The sequence below is a fragment of the Bufo bufo genome, chromosome 6, assembly GCF_905171765.1.
Source record: "Bufo bufo chromosome 6, aBufBuf1.1, whole genome shotgun sequence".
In the NCBI taxonomy this organism is placed as follows: domain Eukaryota; kingdom Metazoa; phylum Chordata; class Amphibia; order Anura; family Bufonidae; genus Bufo; species Bufo bufo.
In genome coordinates this window covers 327,788,244-327,809,964 of record NC_053394.1, presented here as the reverse complement: position 1 = coordinate 327,809,964, position 21,721 = coordinate 327,788,244, and the positions used below count along the sequence as shown (strand labels likewise).

The following is a 21,721-nucleotide window of genomic DNA, read 5'->3' as shown; positions in this document are numbered from 1 at the left end:
ACAATCCACGGTAATGGCATCACCCTTGTCCCTGTGCGAGGTACCGCGGCAACGGTCCTCAAGCCCGATTGTATCGTCGACTACAATCGCTATATGGGAGGAGTTGATCTCTCTGATCAAGTCCTCAAGCCATATAACGCTATGTGCAAAACCCGGGCATGGTACAAAAAAGTTGCGGTCTACTTGGTACAGGTTGCCTTGTACAACCCTTTTGTACTATTCTGAAGCGCTGGCAGCACAGGGACATTCCTCCAATTCTATAAGGTAGTCCTCAAGGACCTGATCTTTTCGGACCGGGAAAGAGCAGGCCGGATACCTCGGGAATTGGAGGCGCCCGGATCGTCCCTGGCCAACATTTTGATGGACTGGTTTATTTACACCATGTCCCATTAGAAGCTCCCTCTGATGTAGCCTAGACTAGAAACTCCAAAAAAGTGACCCCATCTAAGAAACTACACCCTCAAGGTATTCAAAAGTTACTTTACAAACTTTGCTAACCCTTTAGGTGTTTCACAAAACTAAATGGCAAATATAGAAACAATTTTAGAATTTACATTTTTTGTTACCTTGCTTGTAATATAGAGCAACCAAAAATCATATTTACCCTAAAATAGTCCCAAAACAACAACCACCTTATCCTGTAGTTTCCTTGGATGGGGTCACTTTTATGGGGTTTCTACTCTAGGGGTGCATCAGGGGGCTTGAAAGGGTACATGGTGTAAATAAACCAGTCCAGCAAAATCTGCCTTCCAAAAACTATATGGCGTTCCCCTTCTTCCATGTCCTGCTGTTTAGCCAAATAGTAGTTTATGACCACATATGGGGTGTTTCTGCAAACTACAGAATCAGGGCAACCCATATTGAGTTTTGTTTGGCTGTTAACCCATTTTTTCCAGTAATAAAGTAAGGGTTAAAATGGAAAATTTTCCAAAAAATCTGCCATTAACTCTTGTGGAACACCTAAAGGGTTAACAAAGTTTGTAAACCCAGTTTTGAATACCTTGAGGGGTGTACTTTCTTAGATGGAGTCACTTTTTTGGAATTTCTATTCTAGGGGTGCAACGGGGGGCTTGAAATGGGACATGGTATAAACAAAACCAGTCCTGCAAAATCTGCCTTCCAAAACCCATATGGCGTTCCCCTCCTTCTATGTCCTCCCGTTTGGCCAAACAGTAGTTTAGGACCACATATGGGGTGTTTTTGAAAACTACAGAATCAGGGCAACCCATATTGAGTTTTGCTTGGCAGTTAACTCTTACTTTATTACTGGAAAAAATTGGTTAAAATTGAAGATTTTCCAAAAAATAGAAATTCCTAAATTGTTTCTCCATCTGCCATTAACTCTTGTGGAACACCTAAAGGGTTAACAAAGTTTGTAAACCCAGTTTTGAATACCTTGAGAGTGTACTTTCTTAGATGGAATCACTTTTTTGGAATTTCTATTCTAGGGGTGCAACGGGGGGCTTGAAATGGGACATGGTATAAACAAAACCGGTCCTGCAAAATCTGCCTTCCAAAACCCATATGGCGTTCCCCTCTTTCTATGTCCTCCCGTTTGGCCAAACAGTAGTTTAGGACCACATATGGGGTGTTTTTGCAAACTACAGAATCGGGGCAACCCATATTGAGTTTTGTTTGTCAGTTAACCCTTGCTTTGTTCCTGGAAAAAATTGATTATATTGGAAAATTTTCCAAAAAATCAAAATTCTTAAATTTTATGTCCATTTGTCATGAAGTCTTGTGGAAGACCTAAAGGGTTAACAAAGTTTGTAAAATCAGTTTTGAATACCTTGAGTGGTGTAGTTTCTAAAATGGGGTCATTTTTGGATGGTTTCTATTACGTAAGCCTCTATTACGTAAGTACTTTTTTGACCAAATTTTAGCAGTGTCATGAAGTTCAATATGTGACAAAAAAACTATCTCAGAACGGCCTGGGTAAGTAAAAGCGTTTTAAAGTTATCAGCACTTAAAGTGACACTGGTCAGATTTGCAAAAAATGGCCTGGTCCTTAAGGTGAAATAGGGCTGTGTCCTTAAGGGGTTAATCAGTGCTTCCAGTGTCAGACTGTGGAGTGACACATCCCCATCCCTTCATTGCAAACTCCTAGCAATTAAGTTATAGCAGGAATGATAAAAGAATGGCATAGAGTCATAAGAAAAGATGCTCCAGAATTATTACATGGGGGAATGCAAGTAGTAACTAAAACACACAAATCAGATAAGGTTACAGCCTAGGTCCTCTTTAACTGATGATCTTATCACAACATAACTAATATTTTAGCCTAAATGCACATAACATTGGTATCAGCCACCAAAAGCAAAGTAAATTATACCTCATCCACTAACTATAAATATAATGTTTAATCGCCGGTGATACTAAACACCCATAGTTATAGTACAGCCTCACGTTAAGATTTTTTTGATGCAGTTTTTGAAGCCAACATCATGTGTGGATCAGAAGAGTAAGGAAAGTTTTAAGGACGGATCCGATTTCTCTTTTTTTAATCCCCTCCTGGTTTTGGCATCAGAAACTGCATCAAAACCCCTGAACATTTATATTCATACATCTTATGTTTTCATTTGATGTCACTAAACTGAATTTGCTCTCTTACCATCCCTCTGCAGCAGGACAGGTGGATTTAGGGTTGGAGACTCCACTAGTTGTCCATCTCTTTCATACAGGAGCCTGTAATCCTCGGGTAGATCTGCTGTGCTGTTTTTTGCATATTTAGTCACACCAAGCCACAGATAGAGTTCTGCTTTTGCAAAGATTTCTCCATTGTATGATCCTGGGATCTGAACATATATAATGAAGTTATTGTCATGTTTGAATGAAAATTTTATGCCGAGACGTGCACCTCAGCATATCTATGGGCATTCCTCTGGCTGCAGGGAAAATCCCAGTCTAGATAAATAGTGTTTAGTATCTACATTGTAGTTAAAGCTTTATTTTTCTGATACCAAGCGTCAAACCCACTTCATATACCAAGATTTAAACATTATATCTGCTCACAAAAAACACTAGAGGGAGCACAGGAGCTTAGTCCCTTTAAGGAGCAGCCTTTTTTCATTCTCACCTTCTGAGCACCATAACTTTATTTTTTATTTTTTTTCTTCAATGTGAAGTATTCACTAAGTGAAGTACCGCACTCCGTATTGGCTGGTGCCCGCAAGGACTTTGTAGTCGTAACTCAATAGTAGAAAATTGCGGCACACAGCTTCTTAGACTTGCAATTATTCAAGGTTTTATTGTATAGTATCACTTTACATCGCTAACATGATCCAGTTACAGTCCCCATATCATAATGGTAGTCACAATCGGTAAGTATGATGACCGAACGTTTCGGCCAGAATGGCCTTCTTCAGCGGTCAAAATCTGGAAGGAATTGTGGTAGGGTGCACCTGACTACCATTATGATATGGGGACTGTAACTGGATCATGTTAACGATGTAAAGTGATACTATACAATAAAACCTTGAATAATTGCAAGTCTAAGAAGCTGTGTGCCGCAATTTTCTACTATTGTAGCCATATAAAGACTTGTTTAATGGCACTTTGCAGAATTAGAAATTTCCCATCTAAATTGTGAAAAATACTAGGTCTAAAAGATAGAAATAGTTTTCAGGTCCATACGACTATTTTTTCACCTTGAAATATATTGTAGAGATTTTGCCGCAGTCCTTCCCTTTCTCTTCTTCTACTACGGAGTAGAGGATATTTTGAGCTGGGATCCGTGCATATGCCACTCTCTTGTTATTGCTGAACATCCATATGAGTACATCTGGAAGTGTGCACTGTGGCTGTAAAACAAAGAAATTATGGTGTCAACCTTATGTTAGAGGAAAAACTCTACATTGTGCATGCGGTTGTTGGAGAATGTATTCTGTGATTGAAGTGTACACTGTTGTATGATGGGTAAAACTGTAACACGCTGTAAGCTGAAAAAAGACATACGTCCAACCAGTTCAGCCTATTACCCAGCAGTGTTGATCCAAGCAAGACCCCCGTTCCCCAATTAGCTAATTTTCCTCATCTTATGGGGAAAAAAAATCTTCTCTGCTCTAAATCTGTGTAATTCCCTGGGTCAACAACCCTGCTCCAGAAATCTAGTAACTATAACCTGTAATACTTTTACCCTTCAGAAATACATCCAGGCCCCTTTTGAACTCTTTTAGTGAATTCACCATCACCACCTTCTCAGGCAGAGAGCTCCATAGTCTCACTGCTCTTGCAGTAAGGCTATGTTCAACTCTCAAATTGAACTCCAGTATTCTGTTCCAGCAGGAGAACTGACTACCGGAATTCACCATATTTGGCACAGCTGGACACAGCCTTGCGCTGCTGGATCCCCATTCACTATAATGGGAATAGTGATGAGCAAAGCAAGCTTCAGATACTACATCAGAAGTCGCTTCGTTCAAAACTTTGGATTATTACTGTATGGAGATCTGTAGAAAGTGGAAAACCACTTTAGAACTCGGCTGTGGTTCCGACTGGTACCTCCCAACCGAAGCAGAGTTCGGTTTCAAGTTTCAAAGTGGTTTTCCACTTTAAAAATCAACTACCGAAGTTATTCAACGAAGTCACATGTGACTTCACGAATAACTGACTTCAGTTCATTGGAGCCCATACATATTAACGGAGACGGATCTCCGTACAGTATTAAATTCGAAGTTTAGCATCTGAAGCTCGCTTCGCTCATCACTAAATGGGATCCGACAGGGATGACGTTAGTTTTGCGACATTAATGCCAGCTTTCAGCCAGACAAAAAGTCCTGTCTGTCTGAAAGTTTGATAAATGTTTCTCATACCCTGGTCAATTATTATTTGCTTCAGTTCCAGTGATGACATTATAATAAGATAATGCACCTTAAAATAAAACTTTTTTTTTTTCAAAAACATTTAGGTTTCCCATGAACATTCACAACCATTGTTTAAAAGCTCTAATCCTTACATGTCGCAATGCTAATAAGTTATTAAAAGTACAATCTCCAGGGTTGGTTATACTGCTGTACAAATATGCCACTGCTGGGTAAAATCAATATGAACATTTATGCTGCAAATCTCTGAGCAAACTCACATGCACAACACCAATAGCTCACACGTACATTCAGTTTACAATACAGATTCAATGAAAGCAAATAGTTCAAAGCTAGGACACACTTCTACTAGTTAAAGGTAAATGTACCTCTTTAGCCAAGAATCTGACTTTTGCGAGAATTTTCTTGGCATCGTTAATCTTCTCCTTCACATTGTGCTTGGTCACTTTCCGACTTGCTCTCATTGCTTGCTTTGCATAGACAATCTAAAGCGTAAATATATTAAATAACATTACTTAAAAATAATTTTGAGAACCCTTCATAATTTTCTATATAAATTTAACCTAAGACGGCATCACATTTTCAAGTCTTAACCCTTTTCAGGACCTTTGGATTTTCTGTATTTGGTGGCGGTTTCTGCGGGAAAAGTTGTACTTTCTAATATCACCTTTTAATAATGCATACAATGTACTGCGAAGCTGAAAAAAAATTACAAATGGGGTTAAATTGAAAAAAAAAAGCGCAATTCCACCACAGTTTTATGGGTTTCGTTTCTACTGCGTTCCCTATGCAGTAAAACTGACCTGTTACCCTCATTCAATGGATCATTATGATTATGGCAATACCACAGTTATATAGTTTTCTTTGCGTTTTAATACTGGGGGAAAAAAAACTTTGGAAATTTTTTTTTTCTCTCTGCATCACCAAATTCTGACCTACATAATTTTTTATATGTAAATCTACAGAATGGTGTGAAGGCTTCTTTTTGCAGGACAGTCTTTATTTTTTATTCATCCATTTTGGAGTGTGTATGCCTTTTTGATAGATTTTTATCGAATTTTATTGTAAGATGAAGTGCTGGAAAAATGGCAAATTGGCCATTTTAATATTTTTTTTTATTACGACATTCACCATACAGGATAAATATGAATACATTTTATTTGTACAGGCATTTTAGGACGCAGCGGTGCAAATGATCTTTAATTTTTTCTATTGTTTATTTATTATTATAGGGAAAGCAGGGTTATTTAAATATATACAGTCAGGTCCATAAATATTGGGACATCGACACAATTCTAACATTTTTGGCTCTATACATCACCACAATGGATTTGAAATGAAATGAAGATGTGCTTTAACTGCAGACTGTCAGCTTTAATTTGAGGGTATTTACATCCAAATTAGGTGAACGGTGCAGGAATTACAACAGTTTGCATATGTGCCTCTCACTTGTTAAGGGACCAAAAGTAATGGGACAGAATAATAATCATAAATCAAACTTTCACTTTTTAATACATGGTTGCAAATCCTTTGCAGTCAATTACAGCCTGAAGTCTGGAACGCATAGACATCACCAGATGCTAGGTTTCATCCCTGGTGATGCTCTGCCAGGCCTCTACTGCAACTGTCTTCAGTTCCTGCTTGTTTTTGGGGCATTTTACCTTCAGTTTTGTCTTCAGCAAGTGAAATGCATGCTCAATCGGATTCAGGTCAGGTGATTGACTTGGCCATTGCATAACATTCCACTTCTTTCCCTTAAAAAACTCTTTGGTTGCTTTTGCAGTATGCTTTGGGTCATTGTCCATCTGCACTGTGAAGCACCGTCCAATGAGATCTGAAGCATTTGGCTGAATATGAGCAGATAATATTGCCCGAAACACTTCAGAATTCATGCTGCTGCTTTTGTCAGCAGTCACATCATCAATAAATACAAGAGAACCAGTTCCATTGGCAGCCATACATGCCCATGCCATGACACTACCACCACCATGCTTCACTGATGAGGTGGTATGCTTAGGATCATCGCAGTTCCTTTCCTTCTCCATACTCTTCTCTTCCCATCACTCTGGTACAAGTTGATCTTGGTCTCATCTGTCCATAGGATGTTGTTCCAGAACTGTGAAGGCTTTTTTAGATGTCGTTTGGCAAACTCTAATCTGGCCTTCCTGTTTTTGAGGCTCACCAATGGTTTACATCTTGTGGTGAACCCTCTGTATTCACTCTGGTGAAGTCTTCTCTTGATTGTTGACTTTGACACACATACACCTACCTCCTGGAGAGTGTTTTTGATCTGGCCAAAAGTTGTGAAGGGTGTTTTCTTCACCAGGGAAAGAATTCTTCGGTCATTCACCACAGTTGTTTTCCAGGGTCTGCCAGGTATTTTGCTGAGCTCACTGGTGCATTCCTTCTTTTTAAGAATGTTCCAAACAGTTGTTTTGGCCACGCCTGATGTTTTTGCTATCTTTCTGATGGGTTTGTTTTGTTTTTTCAGCCTAATGATGGCTTGCTTCACTGATAGTGACAGCTCTTTGGATCTCATCTTGAGAGTTGCCAGCAACAGATTCCAAATGCAAATAGCACACTTGAAATGAACTCTGGACCTTTTATCTGCTCATTCTAATTGGGATAATGAGGGAATAACACACACCTGGCCATGGAACAGCTGATAAGCCTATTGTCCCATTACTTTTGGTCGCTTAACAAGTGAGAGGCACATATGCAAACTGTTGTAATTCCTACACCGTTCACCTGATTTGTATGTAAATACCCTCAAATTAAAGCTAACAGTCTGCAGTTAAAGCACATCTTGTTCGTTTCATTTGAAATCCATTGTGGTGGCATACAGAGCCAAAAATGTTAGAATTGTGTCGAAGTCCCAATATTTATGGACCTGACTGTATATATTTTATTTTTATCTTTTTTTACTTTTTGTTACACTTTTATTAAGCCTTCACTTAATATTACAGTGTAAGCCACTTGCCTTATTCTCCCATAGAGCACTGTCACCCGTAGGGCTCAACAGGAACTGTGGAACATCACGTTTATGAGTCAAAGGGTCTAGCTGCAGTTCAGCCCCATTGAAGTAAGGAGGGCTGAGCGCGATACCCAGCACAGCCGCTATACAGCTTATCAGCGGGGGTCCTGATGTCAGACCCCACCAGTCCCATACTGATCCAGAGGATAGATAGGTCATCAGTTAAAAAGTGTTTTGAAAACCTCTTTAAGATCCATATGTTTGGAATTTAATAATCATTGAATGCATAAGAAGATTAGGAATTGTAAAAAATAGAGCTTTGTTACCAGAACGGTTCTTAAAGGGTTTCTGTCACCCCAATTTTCGCTATTAAACAGGCTGACATTATAGATGTGAAAATGTCACCTGAATTTAACTCTGCATTTCTTTTATTTAAGTATGCCCCCGTTTTCGTGTAATTTGAACTTTTATTATATGCAAATGAGCCTCTAGGAGCAGGGGAGGAGTTGCACTTGCTCCTAGAGGCTCCATTTGCCCACCTCATTTCCACGCCCTTCTGTCATGATTGACAGGGCCAGGTCAGCGTTGGTTCTCCTGCTGGCACCGTCTGCCGTGTAGATCTCGCGTCTGTGCCGTCCCGTTCAGTATTCGGCGCAGGCGCAGTGAGAAAGCCAGCAGCCAGGCTTTCTCACTGCGCCTGCGCCTAATACTGAATGGGCGTGAAAATGAGGTGGGCAAACGGAGCCTCTAGGAGCAGTTGCAACGCCCCCTGCTCCTAGAGGCTCATTTGCATATAATAAAAGTTAAAATTACACGAAAATGGGGGCATACTTAAATAAAAGAAATGGAGAGTTAAATTCAGGTGACATTTTCACATCTATAATGTCAGCCTGTTTAATAGCGAAAATTGGGGTGACAGAAACCCTTTAAAATGCGGTATATGTTACATCTAATGGTAAAAGGGTTTTTTTTCTGACCCATTTTCCTTTTTGGTTTGGTTGTCCAGTTGATCTCCTTTTGACTGCCCATTGTTTCCTAGAAAGCAGAAACAGACTTACAATGTTATGGGGGAGAGATTTTATCCTGCAACGATCCAGGTTGTTGGGTCGAGCCATGGTTTTCTTTCCAGCATTGAGAGAGTACTGCCTGCAAATACAACATTAGTTACTGTATCTTCAATATCAAGTTATATTTTTCTTCAACATCTGCAGCATGAATGTTAGCAAACCAATCACCAAAAGCAACAGCTCTTACAAACCCATTTTATAATGTGTAGAAGTGATAGGGTTGGCATTTTTTAAGTAGGGTTGGCATTTTTGATTAGTGTCACCATAGGATATCAGATAGAAGTTCATGTCTATCCGGTATTGTACTGATCTGTTCTAGTGTCTATTTCCTAACCAAACGCCACATGAAGAGTGCAGCATTCACCAGATTCACACATCAGATGTTAGGACTAATAATTCCTCAAGGCACACCTTGGGCAGAGGTTCCTGACTGGTGGAAAGTGGGCTGTCATTGGTGCAGGAGACTGAGTTAACCACTTCCAGACCGAGCCATTTACCCCATTCCTGACCAGGCCTAATTTTGCAAATCTGAGTATGTCACTTTATGTGGTAATAACTTTAGAAAGCTTTTACTTATCAAAGCCATTCTGAGACTGTTTTCTCGTGACACATTGTACTTCGTTATAGTCAAAATTTGAGTCAATATATTTCACCTATATTTATTAAAAAATCCCAAATTTTCCCAAAATGTTTTGAAATTTGCAATTTTCAAAATTTCTATTTCTCTGCTTTTAAAACAGAAAGTGATACCTCAGAAAATATTTAATACTTAACATTCCCCATATGCCTACTTTATGTTGGCAAAGAAAAAGGGGGGTAAGTCAGCACATCCCAATGCGCAGGTGCACGCTACCATGGCTAGAAACACAAAGAAAAAAACACAATGCAACAGCACTCTGCAAACCAAATAAAGTACAATAATGCCATATTAATAGAAATTATTCTGGTGCTAATGCTACGCTTATTTTGTAAATTTGAGATTCTTGGCAAATACATTTTGTGCAAAATTATTTGGGCCTGTCTGCCAAACGTCAAGGCGATCTCTGTAAGACTGGAACCTAACACTAAGGCCCCTTGCACACGGGCGTCACGGATTTTGTCCGGATGCGTTGCGGGTGCATTGCGGGAAACCCGTGCAAGTGTGCACGCAATTTCAGTCAGTTTGTCTGCGATTGCGTTGCGTTGTTCAGTTTTTTCTGCGTGAGTGCAAAGTGTTTTAATGCATTTTCTACGCGCGTGATAAAAAACTGAATGTGGTACCGAGACCCGAACCCTTCTTCACTGAAGTTCGGGTTTGGGTTCGCTGTTCTGTAGATTTTATTATTTTCCGTTATAACATGGTTATAATGGAAAATAATAGCATTCTTTAATACAGAATGCTACGTAAAATGTCCCTTGAGGGTTAAAAAATAATTTTAAAAAAATACTCACCTTATCCACTTGATCGTGCAGCCGTTATAGTCTTCTTTCTTCTTCTTGCAGGACCTGCGCTGACGTCATCGCGCTCACCACGTGGTAATTATGGTGACGTCAGCGCAGGTCCTGCTGAATGAAGATAGAAGGATCTTCTATCATGTGACATTTTTATAGAGCAGATCGTTACGGACGTGGTAATACCTAATATGTATACTTTTTCTTATTTATTTAAGTTTTACACAATAATAGCATTTTTGAAACCAAAAAAATTATGTTTTAGTGTCTCCATAGTCTGAGAACCATAGCTTTTTTATTTTTTGACAGATTGTCTTAGTTAGGGTCTCATTTTTGTGGGATGAAGTGACAGTTTGATTAGTACTATTTGGGGGGGCATACACCTTTTTGATCGATTGGTGTTGCACTTTATGTGATGTTAGGTGACAAAAAATGGCTTTTTTGGCACAGTTTTTTTTTTTACGGTGTTCACCTGAAGGGTTAGGTCATGTGGTATTTTTATAGAGCTGGTTGTTACGGATGGCGCGATACCTACAGGGAGTGCAGAATTATTAGGCAAATGAGTATTTTGACCACATCATCCTCTTTATGCATGTTGTCTTACTCCAAGCTGTATAGGCTCGAAAGCCTACTACCAATTAAGCATATTAGGTGATGTGCATCTCTGTAATGAGAAGGGGTGTGGTCTAATGACATCAACACCCTATATCAGGTGTGCATAATTATTAGGCAACTTCCTTTCCTTTGGCAAAATGGGTCAAAAGAAGGACTTGACAGGCTCAGAAAAGTCAAAAATTGTGAGATATTTTGCAGAGGGATGCAGCACTCCTAAAATTGCAAAGCTTCTGAAGCGTGATCATCGAACAATCAAGCGTTTCATTCAAAATAGTCAACAGGGTCGCAAGAAGCGTGTGGAAAAACCAAGGCGCAAAATAACTGCCCATGAACTGAGAAAAGTCAAGCGTGCAGCTGCCAAGATGCCACTTGCCACCAGTTTGGCCATATTTCAGAGCTGCAACATCACTGGAGTGCCCAAAAGCACAAGGTGTGCAATACTCAGAGACATGGCCAAGGTAAGAAAGGCTGAAAGACGACCACCACTGAACAAGACACACAAGCTGAAACGTCAAGACTGGGCCAAGAAATATCTCAAGACTGATTTTTCTAAGGTTTTATGGACTGATGAAATGAGAGTGAGTCTTGGTGGGCCAGATGGATGGGCCCGTGGCTGGATTGGTAAATGGCAGAGAGCTCCAGTCCGACTCAGACGCCAGCAAGGTGGAGGTGGAGTACTGGTTTGGGCTGGTATCATCAAAGATGAGCTTGTGGGGCCTTTTCGGGTTGAGGATGGAGTCAAGCTCAACTCCCAGTCCTACTGCCAGTTTCTGGAAGACACCTTCTTCAAGCAGTGGTACAGGAAGAAGTCTGCATCCTTCAAGAAAAACATGATTCTCATGCAGGACAATGCTCCATCACACGCGTCCAAGTACTCCACAGCGTGGCTGGCAAGAAAGGGTATAAAATAAGAAAATCTAATGACATGGCCTCCTTGTTCACCTGATCTGAACCCCATTGAGAACCTGTGGTCCATCATCAAATGTGAGATTTACAAGGAGGGAAAACAGTACACCTCTCTGAACAGTGTCTGGGAGGCTGTGGTTGCTGCTGCACGCAATGTTGATGGTGAACAGATCAAAACACTGACAGAATCCATGGATGGCAGGCTTTTGAGTGTCCTTGAAAAGAAAGGTGGCTATATTGGTAACTGATTTGTTTTGTTTTTAAATGTCAGAAATGTATATTTGTGAATGTTGAGATGTTATATTGGTTTCACTGGTAAAAATAAATAATTGAAATGGGTATATATTTGTTTTTTGTTAAGTTGCCTAATAATTATGCACAGTAATAGTCACCTGCACACACAGATATCCCCCCAAAATAGCTAAAACTAAAAACAAACTAAAAACTACTTCCAAAAATATTCAGCTTTGATATTAATGAGTTTTTTGGGTACATTGAGAACATGGTTGTTCAATAATAAAATTAATCCTCAAAAATACAACTTGCCTAATAATTCTGCACTCCCTGTATTATGTATACTTTTTTTTTTCCTATTTACATTTTTTTTAAATTACTTAATTGGGGATTTTTTATTTTTTTTTACATGTGAAACCTTTTTTTTTTATAAAATACTTAATTAATTTATATATTTATTTTTTTTACACTTTGCTTCCCCCATAAGATCATGATGTTTTAGTGTCTCCATAGTCTGAGAGCCATAGCTTTTTTATTTTTTGACAGATTTTCTTAGTTAGGCCTCATGCACACGACCGTTTTTTTTTACGGTCCGCAAAAATGTGACCGTTTTTTCGTCTGTGGGTCTTCCTTAATTTTTGGAGGATCCACGGACATGGTGTCCGCCTGGCTGTGCGGAGCCAAACGGATCCGTCCTGAATTACAATTCAAGTCAATAGGGACGGATCCGTTTGACGTTGACACAATATGGTGCAATTGCAAACGGATCCGTCCCCATTGACTTTCAATGTAAAGTCTGGAGTCTCTTTTATACCATCGGATCAGAGTTTTCTCCAATCCGATGGTATATTTTAACTTGAAGCGTCCCCATCACCATGGGAACGCCTCTATGTTAGAATATACTGTCGGATATGAGTTACATAGTAAAAACTCATATACGACAGTATATTCTAACACAGAGGCGTTCCCATGGTGATGGGGACGCTTCTAGTTAGAATATACTACAAACTGTGTACATGACTGCCCCCTGCTGCCTGGCAGCACCCGATCTCTTACAGGGGGCCGTGATCAGGTCTGTGCGGCGCATTGCTGTCACTTACCAGTAGGAGGAGCTCCCGGCCAGACACAGACATCGCAGCAGCCAGCAGGTAAGTATGATGCTTCTACTATTGCTAAGTAACTATGGCAACCAGGACTGCAGTAGCGTCCCGGTTGCCATGGTTACCGATCGGAGCCCCAGCGGTTAAACTGGGACTCCGATCGGAACTCAGCTGCCACCAATGATGGGGGGGGGGGGGAATAAGTGGTGTGAACTGGCCCTACTTATGATAGTGCTCTGTGGCTAGCATAGTCAGCGGGCACTGTGATTAAACACTGTGGCTTGCAATGTGATGAGACACTGTGGTTGCCAGGTGGCATTGAGACTGGCATAGTGAGAGGGAATTATGGCTGCTAATGTGATGAGGCAATCTGGCTAGCAAAGTCAGGGGGCACTGTGGCTGTAAATTTGATGAGGAATCATGGCTGGTATAGTCAGGGGGCATTATGGCTTCTAATGTGTTGAGGCAGTGTGGCTGGCAAATCACGGCGCACTGTGGCAGGAGATGTGATGAGGCACTGAGGCTGGCATAGACTTCCGATCGGAGTCCCAGTTTAATCGCTGGGGCTCCGATCGGAACTCTGCTGCCACCAATGATCGGGGGGGGGGGGGCGCACACTGCCACCAATGTTATTAATGCAATAGAGGGAGGGGGGGCCGGGGGAGGCCGCACACTGGCCACCAATGATATTCAAACTGGGGAGGGGGGTCTGCCCCCTGCTGCCTGGCAGCCCCGGATCTCTTACAGGGGATTATGATACGCACAATTAACCCCTTCAGGTGCAGCCCCTGAGGGGTTAATTGTAAGAGATCGGGTGCTGCCAGGCAGCAGGGGGCAGTCATGTACACAGTTCTTTTAGTATATTCTAACTAGAAGCGTCCCCATCACTATGGGAACGCCTCTGTGTTAGAATATACTGTCGGATCTGAGTTTTCACGAAGTGAAAACTCAGCTCTGAAAAAGCTTTTATGCAGACGGATCTTCGGATCCGTCTATATGAAAGTAACCTACGGCCACAGATCACGGACACGGATGCCAATCTTGTGTGCATCCGTGTTCTTTCACGGACCCATTGACTTGAATGGGTCCGTGAACCGTTGTCCGTCAAAAAAATAGGACAGGTCATATTTTTTTGACGGACAGGATACACGGATCGCGGTCTCGGCTGCAAAACGGTGCATTCTCCGATTTTTCCACGGACCCATTGAAAGTCAATGGGTCCGCGAAAAAAAACGGAAAACGGCACAACGGCCACGGATGCACACAGCGGTCGTGTGCATGAGGCCTTAGGGTCTAATTTTTGCGGGATGAAGTGACCGTTTTATTGGTACCATTTTGGGTGGCATACACCTTTTTGATCGCTTGGTGTTGCACTTTATGTGATGTTAGGTGACAAAAAATAGCTTTTTTGGCGCCTTTTTTTTTTTACTGTGTTCATCTGGGGGGTTAGGTCATGTGATATTTTTTTAGAACTGGTTGTTACGGATGGGGCGATACCTAATATGTATATTTTTGAAACAAAAAAAATGATGTTTTAATGTCTCCATGTTCTGAGAGCTATATTTTATTTATTTTTTTTTGCGATTTTCTTATGTAGGGGCTCAGTTTTTGCGGGATGAGGTGACAGTTTTATTGGTACCATTTTGTGATACCATTTTATTTTATTTATTTTATGGTGTTTATCGGACGGGGTGGATCATGTGATATATTTATAGAGCCGGCCGTCATGGATGCGGCAATACCAAATATGTCTATTTTTATTTTATTTTTTCTATTTACATTTTTTTAAATTACTTAATTGGTTATTATTATTATTATTTATAAAATACTTTATTTTAATTTTTATTTTACACTTTGCGTCCCCTTTGCGTCCCCCATAAGGTAATTTATTTATTTTTCACCATTGATTTCTCCTGTAACTGGGGTTGACATAGTGGCGCCAGTTACAGGGGAAATACACCCCCCAGAGAGGCTGTACAGCATAATACAGCGCTGTACAGCCTCAGTGCAGGGCTGATCGAGGTCTATGGAAAACCTGACAGCTCCTGCACTCTCGCGGCCCCGGCGGTCACATGACCATTGGGCCGGGATAGGAAGCGCATATCGCTTCCTGATCTGTATACACAGTGCTCGTTGAGCCCTGTGTATAAAGCGATCTAGAAGGCAGGGACACCTGGGAACAGTTGCTGCCTTCTCTCTGGGGTGCCCTGCTGTCACTGACAGTCCCACTGGGCTCCACTGACTTTACTGACAGGACGGACTTCACTTCACTGACAGACTCGACGTGTACTCAGTGAATATGGAGAAGGCAAGCCTATGTCAAATTTAGCTTTGCCCTCCTTCTAGAAAAACACCTCAGAGGTTCTAATAGAAATCTGCTTCAGCCTCAGCAATATACACTTAAAGTTACAGTACTTTAGTGCAAACAAAAATAAAGCAGTGCAAAACTACATAAAACACTAGAAACATGGTAAGACATACTCATTAGCCCCTAGTATTATCCTGGTGGGACACTACAGATGTGTGTTGAGAAATACACTTGTATACCTATGTATACCTATGATGGATGTGGGATTATTTTTTCACTATGACGTGGAACAAGAAAACTGTTCTATGATATTTCTAATTACCCTTAGTGGCTGCACACAGTGAAGATTTCTACGCAGAAAATCTGCATGAAATTTGCACCAAAAACGGGCACAAATTTGCGCTATTTTTTGTGGTTTTGGTGCGTTTTTTTGTACGTTTTTTTTTATTTATTGTAACAACCCAATTGAAGTCTATGGGAAGAACCACTCTACCGAAGGTGTGGAATCGCACAAACAATTGACATGTTGCAACAGGTCGATTTCCGCATTTAAGGAAAAATGCAAACTGTGCATGAGATTTGTCCGATCTCTGGTTCTGTATTACACCGGGGGTTTTCCCACACAAAATCAGAGCAGAAAAAACTAGATTTTTGTACTTACCGTAAAATCTGTTTCTATTCCTTTCATTGGGGGACACAGGCTTGACCTTGGGTATAACTATTGCCACTAGGAGGCGACACTAAGCACAAAAGTGTGAGCTCCTCCCTCCAGCTATACCCTTCCTACAGGTACTAAGCTAAAACAGTTTGTGCAAAAGCAGTAGGAGAAGCAAAAGAAAAAACAGGAAAACCAAACAATGTACAAACCCAGAATCACGTAGGCCACGATGAGGCCCGCAGACAGAGAAAATGGGTGGGAGCTTTGTCCCCCAATGAACGGAAGAGAAACAGATTACGGTAAGTACACAAATCTAGTTCTCATCCGTATCATTGGGGGACACATGCTTGACCTTGGGACGCTACAGAGCAGTCCCAGGGGTGGGCCATAACGAAGAAGCCCTTCGGCCAATCAGAGAACCGCCGTCTGCAATACTCTACACCCCAGAGAAGCGTCAGAAGATGCAAAAGTGTGTACTCTGTAAAACTTGGAAAAGGTGTGTAAAGACGACCTGAAGGGCCGAAGCCCCATGATGTACTGCCCAAGAGGCCCCCACTGCCCGAGCAGAATGAGCAGTAACCCAGAAGGGCAGGGCCATGTCAGTGGTGCGGTACGCTTCCACAATGGCCAAATGAATCCATCGGGAAATTTAAACTTTAAAGGCAGCCAGCCCTCGTCTCGGTCCCTCTGGAATGACGAATATAGAATCCAGAGTGTGGAGCGACTGTTCATGAGGATGAGACAGGGCAGGACAAAAGGAAGGGAGAATGATTGAGATGGAATGCCGACACGATGGACAAGTGGACAGGATGAAGGACCACTTTGTCCTGGTGGAGGATAAGGAAGGGAGACCGACAGGAAAGAGCCGCTAGCTTCGACACCCTACGGATGGAATTTATTGCCACCAAAAAGGCCACCTTGTAGGACAGGAAGCGAAGGAACACCTGCTGCAAAAGCTCAAACGAAGATGACTGAAGAGTGCTGAGCACCATATTAAGGTCCCACGGATTCAACGGAGGACTGTAAGGACGGTCCGAACCGCAGAAAGCGAAGCCAGGTTTCGTTGAAAAAGAATGGAAAGGGCCGAAACTTGCCCTTTGAGGGAACTGATAGCCAGCCCCAAGTCCATGCCCGACTGCAGGAAGGACAAGAGTCAAGGGAACAAGAACCGAATGGGAGACAACTGGTGGTGTTCACATCAACTAAAGTAAGACTTCTCTGTCCGGTGATAGATCCGGGAGGATGATGGTTTCCTAGCCTGAATCATGGCCTGGTCAACAGCATCCGAGAAACCCTGAGCCCTTAGTACGGCGGCTTCAACAGCCATGCTGTTAAATGTAGCGGTGGAAGATTGGTCTGGTGGAAGATTGGTCCCTGATACAAGAGGTCCTCCCGAAAGGGGAAGACGGCAGGGTTCGGGTTCGTTGGCGAGGAGGGAGACTAGGGATGCGCGTCATACTTTGCGTGGCCAGTCTGGGGCTACGAGAATGATGGGCAGACCTTTGGACCAGATTTTTTTGAGAAAACGCGGAATGAGTGGAAGAGCGGGGAACATGCAAGAAAACGTGAACTGCGTCTACGGGATCACAAGGGCGTCCGATGCCCAAGCCAGAGGATCCTTGGACCTCGCCACAAAGGTCTCTACCTTGCGGTTGAAGCGGGAGGCCATGAGATCCACATCCGGCCGAACCCCATCGCTCACAGATCGTGAGAAAGACTTGTGGATGCAGAGCCCATTCATCAGGATCGAGTCTCTCTCGGCTGAGAAAGTCGGCGATCCAGTTGTCAACGCCAGGGATATGAACTGCTGACAGAGCTGGAACATGGCTCTCCACCCAGGAGTGCTGGTTCCGACATGGCTGCCGGGCTCCAGGTGCCATCCTGGTGGTTTAGATATGCGACTGCAGTGGAATTGTCGGATTGAACCCGAACTGGATACCCCTGGAGACGGTCTGTCCAATGAACCAGAGAGAGACGAATCGCCTTCAATTCCAGAATATTGATTGGAGAACTCCCCCCTAACCCCGGAGACTGGCGTCCGTCGTCAACACTATCCAGCGGAGGGGAAGGAAGGAGCGGCCTGACGTCAGCATCGGAGACATCAACTACCACTAAAGGTCTCGGCGTGTCGGGGCAGGGAGACGGATGAGCCGATCCGGGGGGTGGGGAATGGTCCCAAATGGACAGAATGCACTGCTGAAGAGCCCTGGAATGGAATTGAGCATAGGGCACTGCTTCGAAGAAAGAGATCATGTGGCCAAGAGCCCTCATGCACTAGCGAATGGGAAGAGGCTGTCGGCAACAAAGGGAGGATCTGACGATGGAGAGGGGACAGTTTGTCCGGGGGCAAGAAAATCTTGGCCCGATCGGTGTCGAACAGCATGCCCAGAGAGATCAGCTGCCGACATGGATGAAGACATGACTTTGATAGATTCAGAACCCATCCGAAGCGTTCCAGGGTGTCCCGGACGATGCGCAGGCTGTCCGCCGTTGCCTGGAATGACGGACCCTTGATCAGGATATCGTCTAAGTACGGAATCGCCACTATCCCCCTGCTATAAAGCAGAGCCATGACTGAGGCCAGAATCTTGGTAAAGACTCTGGGAGCTGTGGCAAGACCGAACGGGAGGGCCACAAACTGGTAATGAAAAGGTCCCACTGAGAATTGAAGAGATTTCTGGTGACCGACGCAGATGGGAACGTTGAGGTAGGCATCCTTAATGTCTATCGAGGACAGGTATTCCCCCGGGATGCAATGACCGAACGCAGGAACTCCATTTGGAAGCGGCGGAGCTAAAGGAATCAGTTTAGGGCTTTGAGGTCTAGAATGAGATGTACCGTACCCTCCTTCTTGGGGATTACAAAGAGATTGGAGTAGAATCTGTGAAAATGGTCTTGAGGCGGAACCAGGACAATAACTCCCTGCTGCCGAAGGGAGAGAATAGCCTGACAAAAGGAATGGGCTGTGGAGGGGGAGGTCAGAGGGGACGAATGAAAAAACCAGGGCAAAGGTGGGGATCGAAACTCCAGTTTGTAACCCTCAGATATGACTTCTCGCACCCAGGCATCCAGGACGTGAGCTAGTCAGAAATGCTGGAACAGATGAAGACTACCTCTTACTCGACTAGGGGTGCCACAGGCCACCAGTCATGCAGAGGAGGACTTGGGGTATAGGGCTTGGAGCCCTGCTGGCGAGGATGCCAGGGAGGGCTAGGCTTGAAAGATGGCTTGCGCTTCGGCTCCGGGCAGATTTGTCGATTGGCCGCTTCGGGCTGGAGGAGCTGCGAAAGGGACGCTTTTTAGATCTGTTGAAGTGCGTCCTGCTCTGTGGCAAATGGGTGCTTTTACCTCCTGTAGCATCAGAGATAATCTCATCCAGATGCTTGCCAAAAAGTTTGCTACCTGCAAAGGGGAGGGACTTCAAAGGCCCGTTTAGAAGCATTATCCACCGCCCAGCAAAATAGCCACAGGGTACGGCGAATAGCTGTGAGATTGTGAAATAACTATTTCTGCATAATGTCTGTACTTAAACTGTCATTTGGCTTTCCGGGCACTAGAGGCCACTGTTTTGCAGCTACAGCCAGCATACTCTGAGATTTGAATATGCAAAACAGATGATGACTCATGCTGCTGCCTGTGAGTGAACCAGGAAGTGTGTTGATCTGGCATGGTGGAAGGATTGTGCTGTGAGGGACTGAATCCGATTCCATCCTGGCTTGCAGATGTCCGGCAGTTAATGGACACTCAGAAGAAGGAGAGTAGCTGTAATATCCTTTCTGTATCCAGCTGCAGAGATGAAGAAGGTCACGGCACTCCAAAAGCAAATTCAATGTGTTTTAATCCACCAAATGTTCAGCAGCTGCTGCTGAACATTTGGTGGATTAAAACACATTGAATTTGCTTTTGGAGTGCCGTGACCTTCTTCATCTCTGCTGGTATATTGGGGGTCTCTGAGGCCGAGACCTGACGCCACGAGCACCGCCGCAAAGTCTCTTGATGGCATTCAAGTAAGTGGTGCTGTCCTACCATACAATTTTGTTTGTTCTGTATCCAGCTGTCACGGATGATGTTGCAGAAAGCTGGAACTTATAAATAAACATCCAACTGGCTTGATCCCAAACTAAGGAGCATATGGGTGAGCCCTATAAAACCCCTAGAGCTCTCTCTGACTGCTATGCCCATGCAAGGGTCTCTATGGTAGACGATTGCATGCCCACGTACCTAATACTGTGTGACACCTGAAAGCCCTATAATAGTGAGGGGACACGACCACCAGCTCCCTGCACTTAATACGGACGGAGTCAGGGTCACCTAGACTCAAGCCATCAAGGAAACACAAATAAAGGAAAAAGACTTATCTGAGGAAACAGCAGCAGCAGCCTCCAGCAGTGAACACCTCATCCAGGAAGTAGTATAAACCGCAAAGTGAGGCAGTATGGGAGGGAATATAAAGGGAGACAATTAGTCTAAATAGGTGACACCTGGGAGAAGGAAAGGAGATGACAAAGTGAAACCAAAACAAAGAACGTCATGCAAGAGGTAGAGAAGAACGTCTGCCAGACCTTCTCACAGAACTGGCGGTGACAGTACCCCTCCCTCTTCGGGTGGACTCCGGACACTCAGAGCCCACCTTCTCAGGATAAGACCTATGGAAAGCCCTGATGAGACGAGTGGCCTTAATGTCACCCTCTCCTCAGGACCATAACCCTCCCAATGAATGAGGTACTGGAGAGAACCGCGGATAATGCGAGAATCCACAATCCTAGAGACCTGAAATTCAAGATTACCATCAACAACAATCGGAGGAGGAGGCAAAGAGGAGGGTACAGTGGGTTGGACATAAGGTTTTAATAGGGACCTGTGAAAAACATTATGGATCTTCCAAGTCTGAGGAAGATCAAGACGGAAGGCAACGGGATTGATGACGGACAAGATCTTGTAAGGCCCAATAAACTTAGGACCCAACTTCCAGGAGGGAACCTTCAGTTTGATATTATTTGTAGACAACCACACCAGATCACCCACATTCAGGTCCGGACCAGGCACACATCTCTTATCCGCCACACGCTTATATCGCTCACTCATCCTCTTCAGATTACCCTGAATATTTTGCCAAATAAATGACAAAGACGAGGAAAATCTCTCCTCATCAGGTAAACCAGAAGACCCCTCTCCAGAGAATGTCCCAAACTGCGGATGAAACCCATATGCACCAAAAAATGGTGACTTATCAGAGGACTCCTGGAGACGGTTATTTAAAGCAAACTCAGCAAGGGACAAAAAGAATACCAATCCTCCTGATTGTCCGCCACAAAACAGCGCAGATATGTCTCCAGATTCTGATTGACGCGTTCGGTCTGACCATTCGACTGCAGGTGAAAAGCAGAAGAGAACGACAACCGAATCCCCAAGCGAGAACAGAAGGCCTTCCAGAATCTGGAAACAAATTGCGTGCCCCTATCTGAAACGATGTCTAAAGGAATGCCATGCAATTTAACAATGTGATCAACAAACGCTTGCGCCAACGTCTTAGCAATGGGTAACCCAGGAAAGGGAATGAAATGCGCCATTTTGCTAAAACGGTCCACTATCACCAAAATCACAGTCT

General features: G+C 43.2%; 1 protein-coding gene across 1 annotated transcript in view; it reads right to left on the bottom strand.

The window, feature by feature from the left end:
- Positions 1–21,721, bottom strand: part of LOC121003167 (fer-1-like protein 4) — a 144,940-nt gene that overhangs the window by 101,037 nt on the left and 22,182 nt on the right. The window contains exons 9-12 of the mRNA XM_040434794.1: positions 8,853–8,940; positions 5,189–5,305; positions 3,648–3,800; positions 2,612–2,795 (exon numbers count right to left, since the gene is read on the bottom strand). Coding sequence (XP_040290728.1) covers positions 2,612–2,795; positions 3,648–3,800; positions 5,189–5,305; positions 8,853–8,940 — 542 coding nt within the window. The remainder of the gene's footprint in view (positions 1–2,611; positions 2,796–3,647; positions 3,801–5,188; positions 5,306–8,852; positions 8,941–21,721) is intronic.